Genomic DNA, 21,734 nt, shown 5'->3' on the forward strand with positions numbered 1-21,734 from the left:
GCCATACCAGTAGCTAACATTTATTGGATTCCCAGAATGTCCCGAGCACTGTGCCAGCACTTTAGCTTCTTTATCTTATTTAGATAATACAGCAATGTTGTGTGAGAGAGATACGATTATCCTGTAGAGAAAATAAGTTGCTTAAGTAGCCCAGAGCTTGGGTTTGTGCACAAGTTCTGCAAACTCTGAAAGTCATGTTCCAAGTTACTATGCTTCCTGTCTCGCCTCACCAGTGTACCAGGAGGGAAGGCTCATCTTGGTAAGGACACTTATTTGAAAACCAATTAAAAATATTTTTCAGGGAACATTTATTGTTATTTAGCTTGTTTCCCCCTTTGTGCCAAGATTTGCACCTTTGTGCTGGGGTAAATTTCCTTTCTTTATAATGTCTACTTCATCTAAAACTTGATCTCTTTTAACAATGTTTTTAACAATGTTTGCAGAGGCGAGCTTAAAAATACTCTTAAAGGGGGCATACTTTTCATTTCGATAGAATTTTTCAACAAATTATTGCTTATTTCTTAGTTAAATGCACTCTTCAATACGCACTGATACATAAATTTAACTTGAAAAAGATAATTTGATTTTTTAAGGCACAAACCACATACATAAACAAAATTTACAAAACATGTAGAAAGCTGGAATTCTCATTCATGTGTTTGGATTCTGATGGTTCAAAAGTAAAAGCTGACTTGTTTCACAGATCCCCGTTCTAAAGTACCACTCATCCCAACCCCAAGAAAATGTAAAGCCTGGATTAATTTCCTGCAATAAGTAGTCATTTAATTAAAGACCAAAATTAACAGGAATCAAAATGTTGCAGCTGTATATTTTGTTAGACATTATATAAAAAAGGAAAAGTATAATACAGTAAATCATTTTGTATAACATGAAATTAGAGTTTTCAAATTAATTGTGATCAGGATAAAAATGTCTTTTTTGAACACAATACTGAATGACACTGTCACATGTCCCTCATGTCAGAGGCCTGGGCGTGGTGAGCCTGCACATGCACGTTGCCCGTCCTCCATTACACCGCAGAACTGTAAAACAAGGTTGAAAGGCAAACAACAGTTTTCTTCTGATAGAGTTATGTTGGGTCTTAACTGACCCCAACAGTTCACACTCCTCAGACACCAAAGAAGGAAGGAAGTGTGTCCTCTGGTTACTCCTCTTGCAGGTAAGTGTGGCCAAGATTGCACCTGTGTGTGTGATCCTGCTCTTCTCACAAACACAGCAGGTAGTCTTGAGCTGAACTTCAGGAAAGTTCCCTGATGAATGTTCAGTGTTGGTATCAAAAAATTAAACACAAATTCTTCTCAGAAGAAAATCTCTATGGCCTATGGAATCTAGAGATTATAAAAAAGAAAGAATTTAAGGTTATATATTTCTAACAGTTAAAATAATAGCCAAAAACCTCCTACAAATAAATTTGCTGCTATTAAAAAGCTTCTCAGAAGTCCCATATGTAAAACATGAGGATGGAGCTACTTTGGTTAAAATAGGGTAGAGTCTCAGAGGGCTACCCACTCGTAGGCCCCATTATACCCCAAAACAACATATTCTTAGGACTACCTAGAACTTAGTTTGAAAACTGTTGGTTAAACCCTTGAAGTACACAGAAACGCCAGGGCTTTGCTAAATCAGTAGAAATAATGAATTTGTTAATAAATTATTGGAAATTATAGTAGAGTTATGGCTTTTTGTAGAGTAATATATTCATAATTTTAATACATGTAAGAAAAATCATAAAACTGTTCTGACTCAAATTGACATGAAGAAAGTGATAAAATGTAGTATAAAGATCTTATAATTATGTTCAAGTATTAAAGTCATTCTTTAAAATTTTGTCACTTAAGAAAGCTATCAACTTAGGACAGAAGATAATCATCCTTAGTAAACATTTATTTTAATAATGTATAATGGGAAAATGTATGAAATTGAAATTACAATATATAGACTATGTAGTCATCATATTATTTAAGCCAGAATAAATATTAAAAGTAATTGTGCATGATTTACATTCATATGACCCATTCAAAACAAAAAAATAAAATTGCCTATTCCTCCCAAAAAGTATGTTAGTCATGAGTGGGAACCTTAAAAAAAATTTGCATAATTGTCTCCTATTCATCCAACTTTCCCTTCCTCCTTGATATATTCACCCTAAAACCATTGGTTAAGATGGAATTCCATTGTACTTAGTTTCTGTTCTATAGCCATATTAAGCTTACAGAGTAAATATTTCTAATAACAATTGTAATGGCCACTTTGTAACAAACAGAAAACTATTATTTTGGTTTAAGGCAGTATCTGTATGCATGATTTCCTTTCTCTTTGTATGTGGGCCTTGAGCATGTTCAGATAAAAGGAGAGAAGACAAAGCAACTGATACAGTTGAAAGCTTGTTGTGCCAGAGTCATCCGCTTTAGAACGAGACATGTTTGAGAACTTCACATAATTACTACTGGTCATGGCCCTGGAAAAGAAGTGGGGGAAATACTGAAAGAATATGCAGTTCAATAAGTAAAGAGAGCCAAATCCTTTCCCAACTTTGTTATCACCAAGAAGCCAAGTGTCATCCCTTGCATATGGTAGCATAGACAGAGAATATATTCATCTTAATGGGAAAAGTCTTGATTATGGAAGAATCAGCCAATATATTCCCAATAGAATATAAACTCCATGACGATGGGAGTCTCCTTTATCCTATTCACTATTGCATTCTCAACACATACTCAAATATTTGCTGAGGAAACAAATACTCAGCTTTAGGAGAACACTGTGCTAAAGATGTGACTAATGATTTAAGATAAGAGAAAGTAAATGTGAAGGTGGGCAGTGACTAATTTCACAGCAATCTATAGGTAGGTGAGTTCTAAAAGTTGGAGGAATTCTGAATATTAAAGGGGAATTAAATACATAGAAAAATTACTTTCATTGCTTTGAGGCTTATTTTGTTAAATATGCATTAACTGCTTAAATAAACCACTAGTGTTACCATACATACCACTTTTCACCAAGTGCTGTAAGAAATAATGGGAACTAGCAGCATTTTTAGTTGAGGTACATTATGTTTGTTCAATACCATTCTTTGGAGAAATGCTGAATTTGTTTAGCCGGATACATAGTTTCTGGGGTGTGTGTTTCAAAAATATTGTTAAGTACCATGAAATTCATACAAAATCTGACCTTGTCAAGTGCTTGCTTGATGCATGTACCTCCATTTCATTACTTTTGTACTCATTTAATTCTTTACGAATTGCTGCCTAAAATGTAAAAACAAGACATTGCTTTTCAGGATATTAAAAAATCAACAGGAAAATAGCATCATGTTTACAAATCAACCATTCCTAATACTTGACTCTATTATTATGTAATATACAGAAAAAAAAAACTTTTGGTTCAGCATTAAGACTGCCATACTCATTTTTATAGTCCTACCCAGCTAGTATGTAGCTAATATTCTGGAAGTCTTTGTAAAAAATTTTATTGATACATAATATTTGTACATGTATACAGAGTACATGTGATATTTTGTTATGTGCATAGACTGTGATGATCAAGTATTCAGGATGTATTTATCATTTCTCAAGTATTTATCATTTCTATGTGTTGGGAACATTTCAAGTCCTGTCTTCTAGCTGTTTTGGATTATACACAACATTGTTAACAACAGTCACCCCACTCTGCTACAGAACATTAGAACTTATTCCTTCTACCTAACCGTATGTTACTACCCATTAACCAACCTCTCTTTGTCTCCCCAAACCCTGCCACCCTTCCCAGCCTTTGGTATCTATCATTCTACTGTCTACCTCCATGACATCAACTTTTTTGATCCCACGTGAATGAGAACATGTGATATTTATTTTTCTGTGCCTGGTTTATTTCATTTAACATGCTAACATTCAATTCTGTACATTGTCAAAAATGATTTTCTTAAGGTGGAATATTTCATTTTGTGTGTGTATATACACACGTTTACATATATGTGTGTGTGTATACACACACACATACACACACACACACACACTACATTTTCTTTACCCATCTATCGGATACTTAGATGATTTTGTATCTTGGCTGTTGTTAATACTGCCGCAGTGAACAGGGGAGTGTAGATGTCTCTTCAATGTACTGATTTGATTTCCTTTGGATATATACCCAGATATGGCATTTTTGAATCATATAGTTTTAAAAAATATTTGGAGGAGTCTTCATACTGTTTTCCATAATGGCTGCATTAATTTACACTCCCATCAACAGTATATAAAAGCTGACTTTTCTCCTAATCCTTTCCAGCATGGTTTTATCTTTCTAATAACAACTATTCTAACTGGAATAAGATATCTCATTGTGGTTTTGATTTGCATTTCCCTGTTGATTAATGATGTTGAGCATTTTTCATATACTTGTTGGTGATTTATATGTCTTCTTTTGAGAAATACCTATTCATGTCCTTTGTCCACTTTCTAATGGGATTTGTTTATTTACTGTTACTTGAGTTCCTTGTATGTTCTGGATATTAGTCCCTTGTTGGATGAATAGTCTGTAGATATTAATATTTTGTCCTATTCCCTGTTGTCTCTTTACTCTGATTTTGTTGTTGTTGTTGTGAAGAAGCTTTATAGTTTAATATAGTCTCATTTGTTTTTGCTATCTTCTGAGGTCTTAGCCATAAAATGTTTGCCCAGACTAATGATGTCCTAGAGTGTTTCTTCTCTGTTTACTTTTAGTGGTTTTATAGTTTTGGGTCTTACATTTCATTCTTTATTCTTCAAGTTGATTTTTGTATATGGTAAGAAATAGCCCAGTTTCATTCTTTTGCCATATGGATATCCAATTTTCCTAGCATCATTTATTGAAGCGTGTCCTTCCCCCAGTTTATGTTCTTGGCACCTTTGTCAAAAATCAGTTGGCTGTGAATATGTGAATTTTTTTTCTGGGTCTCCTATTCTGTTCCATTGGTCTGTGTGTCTTTTATGCCAATATTATGCTGGTAGTATAGCCTTATATTTTAAAGTTAGTGTGATGCCTCCAACTTTGTTCTTTTTGCCAAGCATTGGTTTGGCTATTCAAGTTCTTTTTTGGTTTCACATGAATTTTAGGATTGCTTTTTCTATTTCTGTGAAAAATGATACCGGTATTTTGATAGGGATTTCACTGGATCTGTAGATTGCTTTGGGCAGTATGGTCATTTTAGTGGTATTAGTTCTTTCTATCCATGAGCATGAGATATCTTTGTTTGTGGCCTCTTCAATTTCTTTCATCATTGTTTCGTAGTTTTCCTTGCAGAAGTCTTTCACCTCCTCGGTTAAATCCATTTCCAGGATTTTTGGTACCTATTTTAAATAAGATTGCCTACTTGATTTCTTTCTCAGCCAGTCCATTATTAGTTTATAGAGATGCTACTAATTTTTGTATGATTTTGTATCCTACAACTTTAGTGAATTTATCAGATCTAAGTTTTTTTGGTGGAGTCTTTAGGTTTCTCTAGGAATATGATCGAATTGTCTGTAAAGAGGGATAACTTGACTTCCTCTTTTCCAGTTTGGATGCCTTTTCTTTCTGTTGCTCCATTGCTCTGGCTAGGGCTAGTATTATGTATATCTTTCATGAATTCATTTGCTGGACTGTAGTGGGAAGACAACCCTCCCCCAACCCACCCACTCCATAACTAAACAGACCAAGCCCATGGTTAGGGTATTAATGAAGCAGGAACACCAAGATGAGTAAACTTCAGCTTCTGGTGAACTTGGAGTTTTAAAATCAGCGATAATCTAGAAAGAAGTCATTCTGACTTCGGCATACATTAATATTTTTAATTCCCCAGGCCCACTTTATCATGTACTTCTTTCTCAGATAAACACTCGTGGGACCTGATGAGACTAAAACATCAAACATAGCCTGTAGGACAAGGAAAGTCTTTAGGGATATATTATTCTCATGCTCAAACACATCTGCAGACTACCAAAGATACTTTTTTTTCTCCCCTTATCATTGTGATCCTGAGCACATCACTCAAAAATAACCAGGCAAGTTAGTCTAACATGTTTGCATTTCTTCAAGTTGATGCAATATCTATGTATATTTATAAGCTCATATACTCAGCATATGAAGAATGAAGAACAATTAGCTAATTCCTTGGCTGAATGTGTAATTTTTCTCTTCCTAAAGGCTTTATGTCTTCTGAAAATCACTAGAAGTAAGAAGGTGTGATAGAACCTATAGACACTCTTGGGCTTAAATCCTGCCAATCAATACTGTTTGATCACAGACAAGAACTTACCCTCTCTATGCTCAGCAAATGTCATACCTTCTATTTTAGTGCAGAGCCTCTATGACCTACTGCCTCCTTGTGTTCTTCCTGCCTCTCTAACTGTTCAGTTCAGACTCATCAGGAGGTTCTCAGAGATATCTCTAACTGTGCAAGTCCAGGAGAGAGTCTAGAACCTCTTCTATACTGTAGAGGCTTTCTTGAATGCATCTTTGTCCCCCACTGTTGCTCGTTTTGTTTAAACTTGCCAGTTGATCTCTTTTATGACAGCCTTGCCCACCTTTGATTTATGCCTCATATCATGGTTTCTCAATTTCCACAGTTTTGACATTTGGGACTAGATAATCCTTTGTTGAAGGGGCTGTTATGTGCATTTTGAGATGCTTAGCAGCATCCCTGGCCTCTGCCAGTAACACCCCCAGTTGTGACAATCAAAAATGTCTCTAGACATTGCCAAATGTCCCTAGTGGCAAAACTGTCTTCTAGCTGAGAGCCCCTGCTCAATCTGACCCTGAATTATCTTTGTGAAACCAATATTTATTGCAGGTATACTCTTAAATAGTTGAAGGCTCCCTTTGTCTAAGAATAAACTCCTTGGCATGACATATTTTCCCCTTATAATAACATACAACAACCCCCACCAGCAGAGACAGTTCTGTACCTTATCTGCTGCTGACAGTCTTGTCCAGGGTTTGTCTGCCCTCCTGTCATAGTCCTGCGCTTTTGCTACTTCCACGTAATCACTGAATCGTATCAGAATTTTTCTGTCTCTTAATTCATCAACGGTGGGTCTCTGATTAAGCTAAAATAAAAGATTATCATAGTTAAGTATCACACGCCAAACTAGATTTTTTGAAGTACTCTGAACAAACAACAGCTTTCTAAAAAACATAAAACTCTGCAACTGTGAAATGTCACCTGAATACCAGCAATCTCTAATGTGAAGGGCTTAAATTATATACTGTACTCTTGAGTCAAAGAATGTGACTTAAAATATGTAAAATATGTTCCTCTAACATTTTATCAAAAGGAGTCACACCCCCAATAGTACATAGCACCTGCTCAAGGAATGGTTCGTGAATTAACTTAGATTTTATGGCATCAATGGCTTCAGGTACAATTAGATACATTTTTCTGAGGTACTAATAAAATTATTATATGTCAAGATCAGGAGTGATATTCTGTTAATTTCAAGAGAATTATTATGGAGCAACACAACGAAGAAGGTGAAACCAGAACACTTGAATTTAGAAACGGTCAGGGCTTTAAAAGTAAATTAAGGTTTACAGAGTTGCTACCTGTATTGGCCATAGTACATTTTAACTATTTGAGTCACAGATAACAAACCCTGAGTTGAATAAAGTTTTTCTACAACTGAGGAGCTTCTAGACATATTGGAGGTGAACAAAAGCAATGAGTGTAAAAAGTGACTAAAACACTGATGCCCATTAAGAAAATGCCCATCAACTTCTGGCTTCCACCTATACATAAGTAAAAAGTGTCATCTGGATTGTACACCTCTTCCAAGTGCTTCTGTGCTAGGGAAGGACTTCGTCCATAGGGAATGTCAGAGGGAGTTAATTCATTGTTGCTGAGCAAAAATCCCAATTTAACTGATAGCATGTTGTCCAGGAAAACATTATTCATGATCACAGAGTAATATCTAGATTTCCCTTCCCACCTGCTACAGAAGCAGCTGTTCTCTAGTTCACCTTTTATTATTTAGGCAATAAAACTTACAGTACCTTTCTTGTCAATCTTTGTTTGATTTCTCTTCTTTCTTCCTGCTCTGTCTGATCATTCCTTTCTGTGAAAGATTAAAATAGGAAAAAAATAACAAAGAGAAACAGGTTGAAACTTTCTTTCCTTTAGCAGGGAAGTGTACTCAAGATATCCATATTTCTGGGAGCTGAAGGTAAGATATTGAGACCTTTTTCCACATCACTGTTTCCGTGTTTTTTCCCACTTTGTCAATCACTGCTCAGGAGATCATGGTTTCATTATACAGAAATACTTGTACTAAGCGAAGCTTTGCTGTTATCCCAGGCTGGTCTCCTCAGCCCTCTGTGCATTAGAAACAACCAGTTATGGCCGCTGTTTAAGGAAGTAGACATCTCTGTGTGTGTCTGTCTCTCTCACTGATTTCCTCTTTCTCCCCAAATATCTTTATCTGTGTATTTACATCTAGCACCTAGATGCCACATAAAAATAGCTATAGTAGACTAAGTAAATAAATGTATGTGTACATTTCAATATAAATAGCGCTGCCACTACTTTTTTTTTCTTAATAAGTGTACAGACTTTTTAACCCACATAAATGTGGAACACCTTCTTCAGCTTCTGGGCACCATATGCTTATATGTTCAGACAGTATTTCAAATCCATGAACCTACCTGACTCTCCATTGCTGAAGTGTGAACACTGTTATATGAAAGTGCCATTTAAAGGAGCCCAAGTCCCTCAGCAAAATTAGCTTTGCTTGGTAAGTTGTGACTATTAACATTCAAGCTGTGCTTGCACCTACACTTGGAAGCTAAAAATAGACCAAAGTGCTGAGATATAGTATAAAATATAAGCTTCCCTCTGGGATACAAGATAATGGCTGTCCTATTTCTGGTGCTTCCTGTTGCCAAATAAAGCCTCAGGTCCCTGACCTGAACACAGCTCCATTCCTAGAAAAGAGATTTCAATAATCAGCACTCCTAGAAACACTGCTAGGTTTGGTAAGGGAAATCCTGCCATTTGCAGTTAACACAATTCACATTATCTGCCTTTATTTAAAAGATGCATTTCAAATATTTGTGCATTTGTGGGATTGGTTTATATATTGTGCTTTTCTGTAATTTTTCTAAGAGAGTCATCTTGGATTAGGGTGTTTTAGAAAAGGTAATGAAATGCTGTTTGTGCTTAATTCTTTAGACAAGTGATAAACCAGAAGAAACCATACTTTTGGGATATAATCAGAAAGCTGATGATACAATTAGAAAAACATTGTGAAAGTGTCACATATAAGGCCAGCCACGAGGGATTTAACAGATACTAAGTTTTTCAGATTTCTTAAAAATAGGCCATAGGCAACTCCCAAGTGCAGCCTCCATGTGAAAAGATTGAAATAAAGTCAGATCGTTGTTTTTTTAAAAGAAAAAAAATCCTGAAAAATGCCATCATTACTACCAAGGTCACCAGCAAGGTCTTTGAAGAATTGATCTTTGAAAGTTCCTGTCAGAGTGCTTCTTTGTGCCAGGTGCTCTGTTGAACACCTCCTCCAAGAAGTCCTTCCTGTTAGCCTAAGCCCACAGACCTCTCCCTCTGAGCTCCCTATAGGAGTTAGTTATATAGTTATATGTTAGTTATATAGTTATATGTTTCTGAATCTCTTATTTCCAGACCCAGAAAATCCTGTGTGTTATACAAAGCAAGGGACCCATAATCAGGACCACTATACCCATATTTTCTGGAAATAGCTCTAGCAGCTTGGACAGTTATACATGAGTCTTCCATAAATATCCAGAAATGTGTTACAGCTTCTGACGCAGTAAAGAAGATGGGCAGTGGAGTTAGGCAGACCTGGGGTTGAACTCTAGTGCTATCCTTTTTCCAATACTCATTTGTTAGAAAGTGCAAACCTCACAAATATGTTGCAATGATTAAGTGAGTAAATATATACCAAGTACTGAATACAGTGCCTGGCACAGATTGGGCCATATAAAGAGTTACCATCATCATATAAAGGGGTCACTGCTCTTCTATTTCCGTGTTATACTGTTACATGAGCAGAGTTCTGAGTATTTCTCAGATATTATTGCAATTAGTCATGAGTGCACCACTTGAAGCAAATACAAAAGTCACATTCTAAGGATTACAAGAAGAAAATGCAATATATTATGAATTCTTGAAGTCCTGTGTATTAAGAGCCTATGAGTATGATGTTCCATACTGGGCTATATATAGTTACCCCATTCTCAGCAGAACAAAAGAAAAACCAAATACCCACCACAAACCTAGCAGTAAATTCTCAAGTCCTCCCACTCAGGACACTTGAGAGGGCTTCCAAGCTAAGGACAGACCTACATTCACTAATGAAGGCACAGTGTTTATGGCAGGATTGCCATGGCCACTACAGAGAAAACCCATTTTCCCTTTTGAGCACTGAAGGTAAGTGACTCAGTTTCAGTTATATACTTACTAGGTCTCTATTCACCAAAGATAGTTCTATTTCTAAGGCTCTGATATTTATTTCCAAAGAATAACACAATTAGAAGCACTTTCTGGCGGGAAGAGCTGGCTGCCCACAATAGGAAGGAAGAGGCCGCTACTGAAAGAAGACATGGTTCCTGGGTTAAAAGTCTGGGCTGTCATACTCTCTTCCTGTTGCTGACAGCGGGCTACTCGGAATGTGGAGCTTCCTGTGTCTTGAACTTGCCCGGTTCGTCTAGACTGCTACTTTTACTACATCTATAACTTATAAGCTTGATAAAGAAGTGACTTAATTTTTAAAAATTCAAATATTTGGCAACTGAAACCGCTTGACTTTTCTGTCTGCCTACTTAATTAAGCATGTTATCAATGAAAAGCTTTTCTTTAAATCCTCAGAGATGGTATAATTAACATAGAACAGTAGTCACCATATCTTAAGTTTAAAAAGTAAAATAAGGTCTTTATCTGAGAGTTATTTTCAACAATCTATAAAGGAGGGGATCGTTTTAGGCAGTTAATGAAGGCATTGAGGCAAAGAAAGGAAAGAGGAATCGATTCAAGTTCAGTACCCAGACCAACAAGGGGCTCTGCCGTGTTTTCTGACAAAGTCAGCTTGGTACCATTATAACTTCACAAAAAGATGTTCACAAATAAGAAACTTGGAGAAAGTCTGTAGTATTCCTCCCATAAATATTTTTTAAAAGTCCTTTAAAAATCCAAGCCATTAGAAGATACTTTCTGTCGAAAATGTTTTAAAAACAAAAAGACCAGGTAGATAAAGAACTATCTGAGAAACACTTTTTCAAGAGGTTTGGCCACCCCTAAATCACTGACTTTATGGAATATTTGATGGAATATAGTGTCCTAGAGCAGGGAGGTTACTCATGAACACTGATGCTCAGCATATGCTGTAATTGTCTACCTAACAGGAAATGCAAAGGGGGGTGCAAGGCTGGGAGTGACAGAGGGTCCTGGAACCACAAAGTCCTGAGCCACAGGAAAGCTTCCCATGGCTTCACTGTTTCCCTGAGGTGACTGCTTTATTCCTCCCAAGTGTAACAGGCAAGGGGCGTGTCCTTCTCTAGTGGGATTTATGATTCAGTTCATGCTTTACCTGTGATTTCTGTAGCCATGAAGAACCCCCACCCAAAACTGCCAGGAAAGCCCTGTTTGAAACCTAATGCATTTAGACATATGGGACTGACTAACTCTGAAAATAAGAACATCTTTATGCTAAGAGGAGAGGAGCTTTTTTTTTTTTTTTTAATTTTAAAAGAATGTTTCTAGATATATCAGCTTTCCTTTGGGGCTTGCTTTCAGAATTCCTCAGTGGCTCAGGTTTACTGGGAGCATGGAGCATTCTGCTTGCAGAGAAGGGCTGGGTTATGGGAACTCAGGATTTGCGCAACAGCCTCAGCACACGTGAGGAAAAACCTCTAGAGGAATCACCAGCTACTCACGTTTCAAGATATTTCTTCTCTCCAGCTCTTCCACAGCAGGTCTTTGGCTCAGCCGTCTGCGGAAAAACACTAGAATTACATTTTGCACCATAGTGGCTCCCTGCAAATTCCACCTAGGGTCTGCAAGGATGAGAGGTGGCTGGCACACCCCTATAGAGTGCCTCCCAAAATTGGGAGGAGAGAAGGTGAACCTTTGGTTGTTGCCTCTTGCTGGCAAAGTCAAGTCAGACTTCCAGGTGAGAGTGAAAGCTGCCGTGTCACAGAGATAACACTAGGGTAGTCCTTGCTCCAACTCCACATGTGCAGGTCTTCATTTTTCCCATCTGTCGCCCAAACCTCGCCTGGTCTGGACTGTTCACTGGAGCAGTGTATTTAAGCAGCAAAGAGATCTGTTCAGGAAATTCCTTTTCCTGCCCATTGGCTTAGGAATGGGTAGCTAGCACCACCTGTTTTCAGGCTTCTGGGTCCAGAGGTGCTGGGAGATCCATGCCTCCTATCACTGCCTCCGTCGTCAGCACAGGAGACACCAGCCGTGGAAACACTGATCTCTCCTTCCGGCTTTCTGCCTGCTGAACTGCTGAGCAGAGCTGCCTCTTGTCAGCAAGCATGCAGCTCAGCTCAGGCACTGAATAAAGACTGGGAATCTCTTCCAGCCAGCACAGCTAACAGAGCTGAGCCCACCCACACACGCTCCCCTCCCATCAGCCCAGAGGAACTGTGCGATGTGCAGACAAATTATCTCTTTTTCAAATGGTCTCTCATTGAGGGAGTTGGAGGATGCAGCCAACAACAATCACCACCAAAAAACATAAAGGGTTTGTCAGGAGAAGGAGGCATCATTAGCCAAAATTAATGCCAAGCTCTGATTATTCTTGTGACTACACTAATGTTGTCCTTGGGCCAAAGCCAGAAACCTCCCCACTTCCAGATCCTCTAACCACAGCAGGGAGTCAACAGAGCCTAGTATTTGAATGCCCAGAATTTAGAGCTATATTTTGCCCCAGTGAGGATGTTGCCGCCATTTAGAAATTATTTATCTCCTATTTATAAGCCTTGTCCCAGCAGAAAGCCTAGGGCGTTGCGGGCTCAGCTGCTCCGCCCTTCACACTAGAATACAACCCTTTGTGGTTCCGCTCCCCTGGGGGTTTTGTCTTCTGGCTCTGTGGGTGGTTGCTTCCATATAACTTGATGTTCGGTGAGACTTGAACCTGCCCCCTGAGGATTCCTGGCTGGAATCCAGTGGCAAGGTCCTCCCCAGTCTGTCCCAAACAATGCGTGCAAAGCCTAGCTCCTAAATGTTGCACCTGCAGTCTGGTCAAAACACCCCAAAGGCCACTGACTCAAGCCCTCAGGAAATGACCAAATACTTGTGATGTGCCAGGCACCGTTCCAAGCCCCCAGAACACAGTGCTGAAGACGGGACGCCTTCCCTGCCCTTGGGAAGCTCATAGTCTAGAGCACACTTGTCTAACCTGCGGCCCGCAATCTGCACGCCGCTCATAACAGCTTTGAAGGAGGCCCAACACAAATTCAAAAACTTTCTTAAAACATGAGATTTTTTTTGCAATTATTTTTAGCTCATCAGCTATCGTTAATGTATTTTATGTGTGGCTCGAGACTATTCCTCTTCCCGTGTGGCCCAGGGAAGCTGGAAAATTGGACACCCCTGGTCTAGTGGGAAAGGCAGACAGACAATAAACAAATGAACAAAACCATCTCAGAGAGTGGTCAATGCCATAGAGGAAATGAAATGGGGGATACGGTGGGTGAGTGGTTGTGCAGGGGCAGATACGTTCAGAATGGCAGAGATACATTTCCACTGAGATGTACCCAAATGAAGAGACGGAGCCAGTGTGGGAAGACCACAGCTCTCTCCACAGCATCTCTTAACTATTCACACATTGGGCTTAAAAATCGACAGAGCGGGGATGGTGGTAATCAAGGCAGGCTTCATGGAAGAGGAAACTTCTGACAGTTATACAGAATCCACTTGGTACAGCAGTGTCTGCAAAGGTCTTGGAGAAGGAATTAGGTAAATGAAAAAAAATCATCAGGAAATTGGAGTTGTCTGGAGTCTCCCCTTAGAGCTGGGCACCCAGCATTAGCTCACTTCTCAATGTATCTGAGTCTCCATAAAAAGCAATGGCAAGAGAACCCGACAGCCTCTCTGTGTCTGAATAATGGTGGAGCAGGCCGCCATAGGAGAAGCACAAACAAGCCAGACCCTTGGCCCCAATGCTGGCCACAGAAGGGCTCTGAAGCAGGAAGGAGATGGGGTGGAGGGGAAGGGGACACTTTTGGAGCAATAGAAACGAAAAATCCCTTAAGCTCAGCAGGAGTGGGTGGGCCATGAGTCTTTACCCATGAAAAGGTACTTTCTTTACACAGCTCCTCTGGCTAAGAGGGAGAGGCTATGTGTAGGAATGAGATCCTGGGAAGTAAAAGACGTGGAGTCCTAATAAGTAAGCAACAATGAGGAAGGGGTCCTAGGTCGGGGAGAAAAATTGTTCTGAGAGCTGGCTAATCACAGACAACGTACTACTGGCATGACATCCTGTTTCCAAATACCTTGTTCCACTAGAAGTCCCAGCAGCACGACCTTATCAGCACCCTCGTCTGCACAAGCTTCTCCAGCACAACCCTAGATAACTTCCCTCCAGCCCCTTCTCTGCTGTGCTGCTGGTTACACCCTTGCAATGGATCTTCATACTTTCATCTGCCTTTCTTTACCTACAGCTATCTCGGTAAACTCTTCTACTGTCCGCGATGCTGGTCCCAGTCATTTGTATTTTACGTGTGGCTCAAGAAAATTCTTAAGCCAGCTGCCCAGCAAGGGACACCCATAGGGACACCTGAGGAGTGAGGCTGTGCACTTCCTCAAATCTAAGAAGTACCCCAAATCTCCCTGGAGGCTGGTGTCCACTGGCATGGCCCCGAACAAGGCTTTTTCCTTTCTTTGTTGGAAACTTGTCTTCTCATCTAAAATGAGAATTAGTATCAGACCCTCTTAGAGTTCTGAGAATTAAATGAGATCATGCACAAAAATGTTTGTGACAATGCATGCCTGGGATATAGTAGTTTCTCAACCCAACCTGCGACTTGCCAGCTTATCATGGACCATGTTCCCAGAAAGGCATTTCATCCAATTGATACACCTTAGGAAAGTGTGGACATCAAACCAGCAAAAGCTATGCCACTGAGCAAGGCGCAGAGGCAGTCTGGTGGCCCAACTGCTCACTGCAGGACTTAATCTAGCTGCCAAGCTTCTCACCGAATGTCACCAAGCAGTAAGGCACAGCTGGCTGCCAGGGTGCTCTAGAATATGCAGTCCTCTGGGTGGACACAGCCTCGTAGGTACAGGGTTGTAAACAGAGCAAAACCATACCCAGGCCAGGACCCCACTGGCTTGTCACCAACCCGCCTCTCTACCCGAAGAGTGCCAGGCCCCCACAGCTGGAGGGGCAGAGGCAGAGCTCCAGTCAGCACTGTAGGCCCCAAGACACTCCCTCTAGTTCTCACTAGCAGAGGGGATTGAGGTGAGCAAGAAGACCCCTGATTGCCAGATGATGGTGCTGAGCAGGGTATTAGGGTGGTGCCACCAACTCAACAAGGCCAGGCCACAGTTCAGACTAGACTCGAACCTGGACACTAATGGCTTCCAGAAAGTGACACTTCAGTTGGGACTTAGAGGATGAGTGGGATCGCTAGGTGAGGAGGGGAGATAGGAGCACTGGAGGCAGAACAGAGGGTATGTGCAAAGGTCCTGAGGTGGGCTCGTTTACGTTGCACGAAGGTACGTGTGCACCGAGGCTGAGCAGGGGCAGGACCCACACAGCCTGGCATCCCTGGAGAGGGAGGAGTCTGGATTCCCTCCTGAAACCCTAGAGTGGCACTGAAGGATTCAGAGCAGACCTGGGTGAGATGGGGTACGGGTGTACAAGATTAGGTCTGCATTTGGAAACACTCTCTGGACTCTTTCAGATTTCTATCTAACAAAGACAGAGTGGAACCCACGACCAAGAGACACAGACCTGCTCAGACCCCCACCAGATACCAAGGACAAAGCGCCACAGGCCTGTGAGTGGCTGACAGGCCCCTGAAATGTTTAAGACTTGGGGAAGAAGTTGATTGTAGAGCAAAAACACCCCAAACTCCAAATTAATACTTATTACCCTAAGTGCATATAAAAGCTATCCTTTGTCCACCTGCTACCTGAAGCTTAACTAACTCTTCATGCAGAGTTGGGACTTCCAAAAGGAAGAATGGCGATGAGCCTGATGCCAAGGGCAGGCAATTACTATGCCCATGTTACAGACGAGACCCTCGAGGCTCAGAGAGGATTGTGATCAGCAGCTACTACGGCTGGAATCGGAACCCACAGCCAGTTCCAGATGCTGGGAGGGCTGAGGCAGGGAGGAACACCCACACCACCAGCTGGCAGGCACCAGCCAGCAAGGACACAGCTGGGACGAGGCCCAGGAAACATTCTCCCAGCACAGAAAGTGAGGTACAGGCAGAGGCATGCATCACAGCCACCACCCCGCCCCGCAGCCTGCTGGCCCCTGCTTGACACCCAGTGGTCACTCAGGCCAGGGTGACCCAGGATACTTTCTGGGCAGAACCAGGGCCAGGAAAAGGGCAGTCAGGCTGAATGAGTCATGAAGCTCTGTGAGAGCAGACCCCAGGTATCTCCTTCCCTACGCAGAACCCCAGAGCCAGCAGCACGGGCAAGAGGAGCCGCTTGCATCTAGGAGCAAAGGAAAAGGGGCCGGGGCCAGCTCCTCTCCCTCACCACACAGCCTGCTGGGGCCTGGCTGGGGTGGGGATGCTGATGCCACCAGGGTTTCCTGGGCTTTGAGCCTCAGGAGCAAGGTGCTCTCCGAGGAGCCGCTGGAGACACCGCCAGAGCATTGCTGGGCTTTGGGAGCTGCAAAAGGCCTTAGGGAGGGGTGGGGCAGGGTAGGTGGGAGTCCACAACCCCTGTGGGATTCCCCAACCCTCCCCACCCTCTGCAGCTGCTCACAACTTCTGATTCAGAAATGGGGCTGCAGGTGACGTGCTGGTGCCGCCAGAAGCTGGGGAAGCCACAGTCTATTTCTGACTCTCCCCACTGAGCAAGCCTGAGTGTGGCAGTTAATTAAAGCATCACATGGGTGTGGGAGCGACACTAAGAAAAGAAACCCCAGGGACAGAGAGCAGCATCTGCCCGTCTCTTCACCTGGTCCCTGCCTGAGCACACACAAGAGGTGGGAATGCCAGGGAGGCTGGAAGGACTGGGGAACCAGGAAGAGGCTGGGCAGGTCCTGGAATGCAGACAGGAGTTAAAGGTATTGAGTGTGACACACCCTGGAAAAGGATGTCTGTATTTTCAAGTGTGGATGGGAGTCATTGTGGGGGCCGTGGGGGCCGGAGGGCACCAGCCAAGAGGGGACCCCACAGGGACTTCCCAGTTCCAGGTGCCTCTCACTGCTACAGACGGATCTGTAGCAGTCCCCTACGAAGCACCTGGCCCTGTGCTGCAAGTACCGCAGAGGAGACAGTCAGAGAGCAGGGGAGAAATGATGGGGAGGAAGGGGCCTGGAGGAGGAGCTGATGAGACCACTGGCAGCCTGGACACTCCGCACATCTGGAGCGGCTTTGGGAGGCAGGGTGCCACTGTGCCCCACACATTTCCAGGTCTCTGGAGGCTCCTGGTCAGCACTGGGGCCCCAGCACTGGCACAGAGCTAGGAATCCAGTTCCAGCACCGCCCCCTGCCAGCTGGTTGATGGGGTCACGCCCTCCCATACTTGAGCCTCTGATTCCCCAGGTGAATACCTACCCACCAAACCCACAGGGATGCTGGGAGAGTTGAGAACACTAAATACAGGAGGGGGTTGGCACACAAATAGGTGGCATTATGACTACTACTACAGCCCTGATGCTATTCGCCTGGCGTGCTCAGCCCAGGTCTCTTCCAGCTTCAGCCAGCAGAGCCGCGAGCTCCATCCTGCCCACAGCCTCCTTGCAGGCCTGGATCCCCAGGAAACACTCCTCCTTCAGACACTCACAGCCTCCTCCATCAGACACTCACTCACACCCTCTTCCATCATCTGCTCATTCACACCTCCATCAGATACTCACATGTTCCTCCATCAGACACTGACACGCTCTCCATCACTCAGACCCTCTCCATCAGACACACACCCTCTCCATCACTCACACCCTCTTTCATCACCAACTCAGTGTCCATCGGTGTCCATCACTCACCCTCTTCCATCAGACACTCATACCCTCTTCCATCAGACATACTCTCCTACATCAGACACTCACATCCTCCTCCATCAGACACTCACACACATGCTGTTCTGTCTGACATAGCCTCTTCCATCAGTCCACCCCTTTTCCCCCATCAGATGCTGTCTCAGTGCCAAGCTTGTACCAGTTTCTGAATCGTCCTCTGCATACACTGCCAGCTGACGCCTTCCTGCATGATGAGCACTGCAGCAGGGGCTGCAGGTAATTTCAGGAAGTGGAAGGACAAGGGGTCAGAAGGAGCATAGTTCCAAGCTCACCAAGCTTTGGCTTCCTGACAAAGCCCCAGCCAACCAGACTGCGCCACTAAATGCATATCCCCCCAAATCTTGATCTCACCCCAGCACAGATGTCACAGAAGAGGTTTGAATCAACATCTAAAGTCACCTCAGTGTGGAGCAGAAATTGAAAAGCAATTCCTTCCATACAAGGCAGAATGCCTTCCTAGAGAGAACAGACAACTCTCCACCCACAAGGGACGCCAGGGCTATTTTGGGAGGCTCCTTTCTGGGAATGCCAATCCTGCCCCACAGCCGCCTTGAGTCACTGAGAAAAGCTGGCAGCCCCCGCCTGGAGATGGGATTCCCCAGCGAGGCAGCCTCTCCACACACTATTCACGTGATGAATCGTCAGACACCTGATGGTGAATGGGGCAGATTTCTCCTGTACTTGCCCCCAGGCACTCACTGGCATGGTGTGTGGATGACAGGCACATTGATTCTGTGTCTCAGAGCATCAGGGCAACATGGGTGTGTCTGCAGAGAAGTTCAGGAGGAGAAGAGGTCTCCCCAGGCCATAAAATGAGACCTGGATGATGAAAGAAAGAGCCCAGGGAAAGACCAGGGACAGGCATCCAGGTAGGGGGATGGGGTGTGTCCACACGAGGAAACAGCAAGTCCCCATCGTCACCATCACCCTGCATGCAGGGATGATCTGCCCACTGAGGTCCCAGCGGGAGGTGCTGGCTGCTGGTCCCCATGCCTGGGGCAAGCCCCACCCCAGCACCCAGCAGTCCTGGCTTCCAGAACACCAGGGAGGATGCGACCCCCAGCCCTTTGAGACCCACACGCCCAAGGCTGACCTCTTCACACCCTGTGCCCTACCTCCGCACACCTGCTCAGTGCCCAGCATCCTGGGTTCAGAGGCTGGCTCCAGCCACCACCCAGGGACTTCCTCAGACCCTAGGAGACCCGACTCCTCTTACTCCCCACTTCCAGCACCCTAGGGAGCTCCAAGTCTGTTGGGTTCTTCTTGCATCCGTCCATCCATCCATCTCTCCACCCCCAAGGCCATTCCCTGATCCAGGCCACCAGCCTTGGCCCTGGGTGATGGACACTTCCACACTGCCCACCTCCCTGCCCACAGCAGCCTAAGCCCCACTACCACCATCCTCAGGACAGCCTCCAAGGCCCTCAGCAAAGCCTTTCAGTCCACAGCAACCCCTCCGGCAGCTCTTCCTACTCCCCACCCCTCCCAAACTCTGCACCGTAATGGTCCCATGCCAAGCTGTGTTTACAGACAGGCGGCTGTTCAGTGTCCCTGTCTGGCAAAGACGTCCTTCTCCTCACTCAGGAGTTGCAGCCCCTCTGTAGTCCGTGCCCCCATGATGACAATTGTTCTGTCATGTCCCTTTTCCTCCAAATCCCTCATATGCAAAACTAAAAAACAAGGTAATATCCTATCTGTAACATAAAGGAAGGAAAAGAAAATTAACTTTTAATCAGATAATACATATTCCAATAGGTAAGTGCCAGGCATGGCTGGACTAGGTAACACGGGCACACTGCCAATGCTGCCCCTACAGAAAAATCACCATCACAGTGCCAGCCACAAATACAGACAGACCCACAGCTGCCACACTGGTCACTCCACGCCCTGAGAGACACTGATGGAGGAATGCTTCGTGGTCAAAGCAGAGTTCACTCCTCCATCAGTGGAAGAGGTTTCTGGCATCTGCACTCCAGGAAATCCACCTGTGATACTCCACCAAAATACCTCCTGTGCGTGTCCAAAACACACTCAGGCTGAGGCTCAGGTCATCATAAACAGGCTTTGGACTCCCGTGAGTATTCCAGGGACATTTGGAAGTCAAGTGGAACGGGGGGCCAGTCTTATTGCTAAGGAAGTGCCCCACGGCTGCAGAGCACCTGCCTCCCGGGACCATCCTGAAAACATCAGGAGCCCCAGCTGCTGTCACAGTCCACAAAGCTGCCCTTAGTTTCCAAAAGGCCACAGAGAACCGCTGGGCTGCCTCCTATGCCCTCAGGACAACTTCACCTCCACCACGAAGGCCCACCAGGCTCGGTGCAGTGGGGGCTTCTGATATCTGGGAAGGTGTCCCTTGCCTCCTATGCCCACAGGGACAAGTCTTCAGGCCAAAGGCTCCTGCCTACTCTGTCCTCCCAACCCCACCCTGCAGGAGGAGCATGTCCCCTGGAGCCTGGGCTCCCTCCCAGGGCAGCGCAGAAAAGAACCCAGGTGCCTGGAGTCAGCCTCCCAGACCCTCCAGTGCCGCTCGACCATCTCCCGGGTACAGCCTGCCCCTCTCTACACCTGCATGGCCTCACCCAGTGTGCTTACCCAGCGAGACTGAGAGGAGAGAGCCACGTGACGGGGCTGGCCCAGCCGCTGTGCCTTGAGCTCCAAAAACTGCACACTGTGTTGTCTCCATCACTGTTGCTATTTCTGTTTTGCCAGCCTGGCTCTGTGACCCACCCTAAGCCGCAAAGGGAGTCTAGACTACCCCGCCCAGGGACAGGTAAGCATCCCTGGACTACAGATGACTCCCTCCCCCTCTGCACCAGGAACAGCCCCATTGGTGGCGGGGAGGGGTCTCACCTCCAATCAGCCGCCTAGAGCTGCATGTTCCAATGACTCAGGCTGGGTACCAAGATCACCTCCGTTCCCACCCGTCGCGGCCAGCTGGTCACCCACACCAGCCTCTCTGGATGGTTCCCGGTTGCCCTGAGAGGCACTCCCCACTCCACCATGGACATGCCCCTTCCACCTCCTCTTCCAGGTGCCAGATACAGCAACATGGACACCAAGGGACACCCAAGTCACCTTCCATTTGGGGACTCTCAGAGGTGTTGAGGAATCACCTGGTGCCTGAGACCTCTGGGAGGGAGAAAGGAGGGGGAGGGTAGGAGGGCAGGGGAGGAGAGAAGGGAGGGGAGCGAGGAGAGGGAGGGATTCGAGTCTTTCAGAGAGGAAACAGGCCCTTCCTAGACTTTCAGGAACAAGCTCACATTTACCTGTAGAGAGGCACTTTCTGTTCTCACAGCCAAGGTAATGCAGAATACGTCATTCACAGTGACACCCAGTCCTGACCATGCTATTTTTGAAAGGAGGAAAGTGGAGTGAGGAAGAAAGGCCAAGAACATGTGCAAAGAGGAGGGAGAGAGGCAGCCTGCAGGGAAGGACGTGAGTGAGAGAGGGAAGCAGAGAGACAGCGGGCGTGAGAGGCAGGGCCAGGACGGTGCGTGCGGGAGGCTGGGTGTGAGA

At 44.4% G+C, this 21,734-nt stretch overlaps 1 protein-coding gene across 5 annotated transcripts in view; it reads right to left on the reverse strand.

Moving 5' to 3' along the window:
* Positions 1-757: 757 nt before the first annotated feature.
* PHACTR3 (phosphatase and actin regulator 3) overlaps positions 758-21,734 on the reverse strand; it is a 258,234-nt gene continuing 237,257 nt past the window's right edge. For all 5 annotated transcript variants that reach the window (XM_032257139.1, XM_032257138.1, XM_032257137.1 and 2 more), the window contains exons 9-13: positions 11,938-11,993; positions 8,026-8,087; positions 6,942-7,082; positions 3,193-3,269; positions 758-1,349 (exon numbers count right to left, since the gene is read on the reverse strand). In XM_032257139.1, coding sequence (XP_032113030.1) covers positions 1,334-1,349; positions 3,193-3,269; positions 6,942-7,082; positions 8,026-8,087; positions 11,938-11,993 — 352 coding nt within the window. In that variant the 3' untranslated portion in view covers positions 758-1,333. The remainder of the gene's footprint in view (positions 1,350-3,192; positions 3,270-6,941; positions 7,083-8,025; positions 8,088-11,937; positions 11,994-21,734) is intronic.

This window comes from Sapajus apella, unplaced genomic scaffold, assembly GCF_009761245.1.
Source record: "Sapajus apella isolate SASKATOON/1434 unplaced genomic scaffold, GSC_monkey_1.0 scaffold96, whole genome shotgun sequence".
NCBI lineage: Eukaryota > Metazoa > Chordata > Mammalia > Primates > Cebidae > Sapajus > Sapajus apella.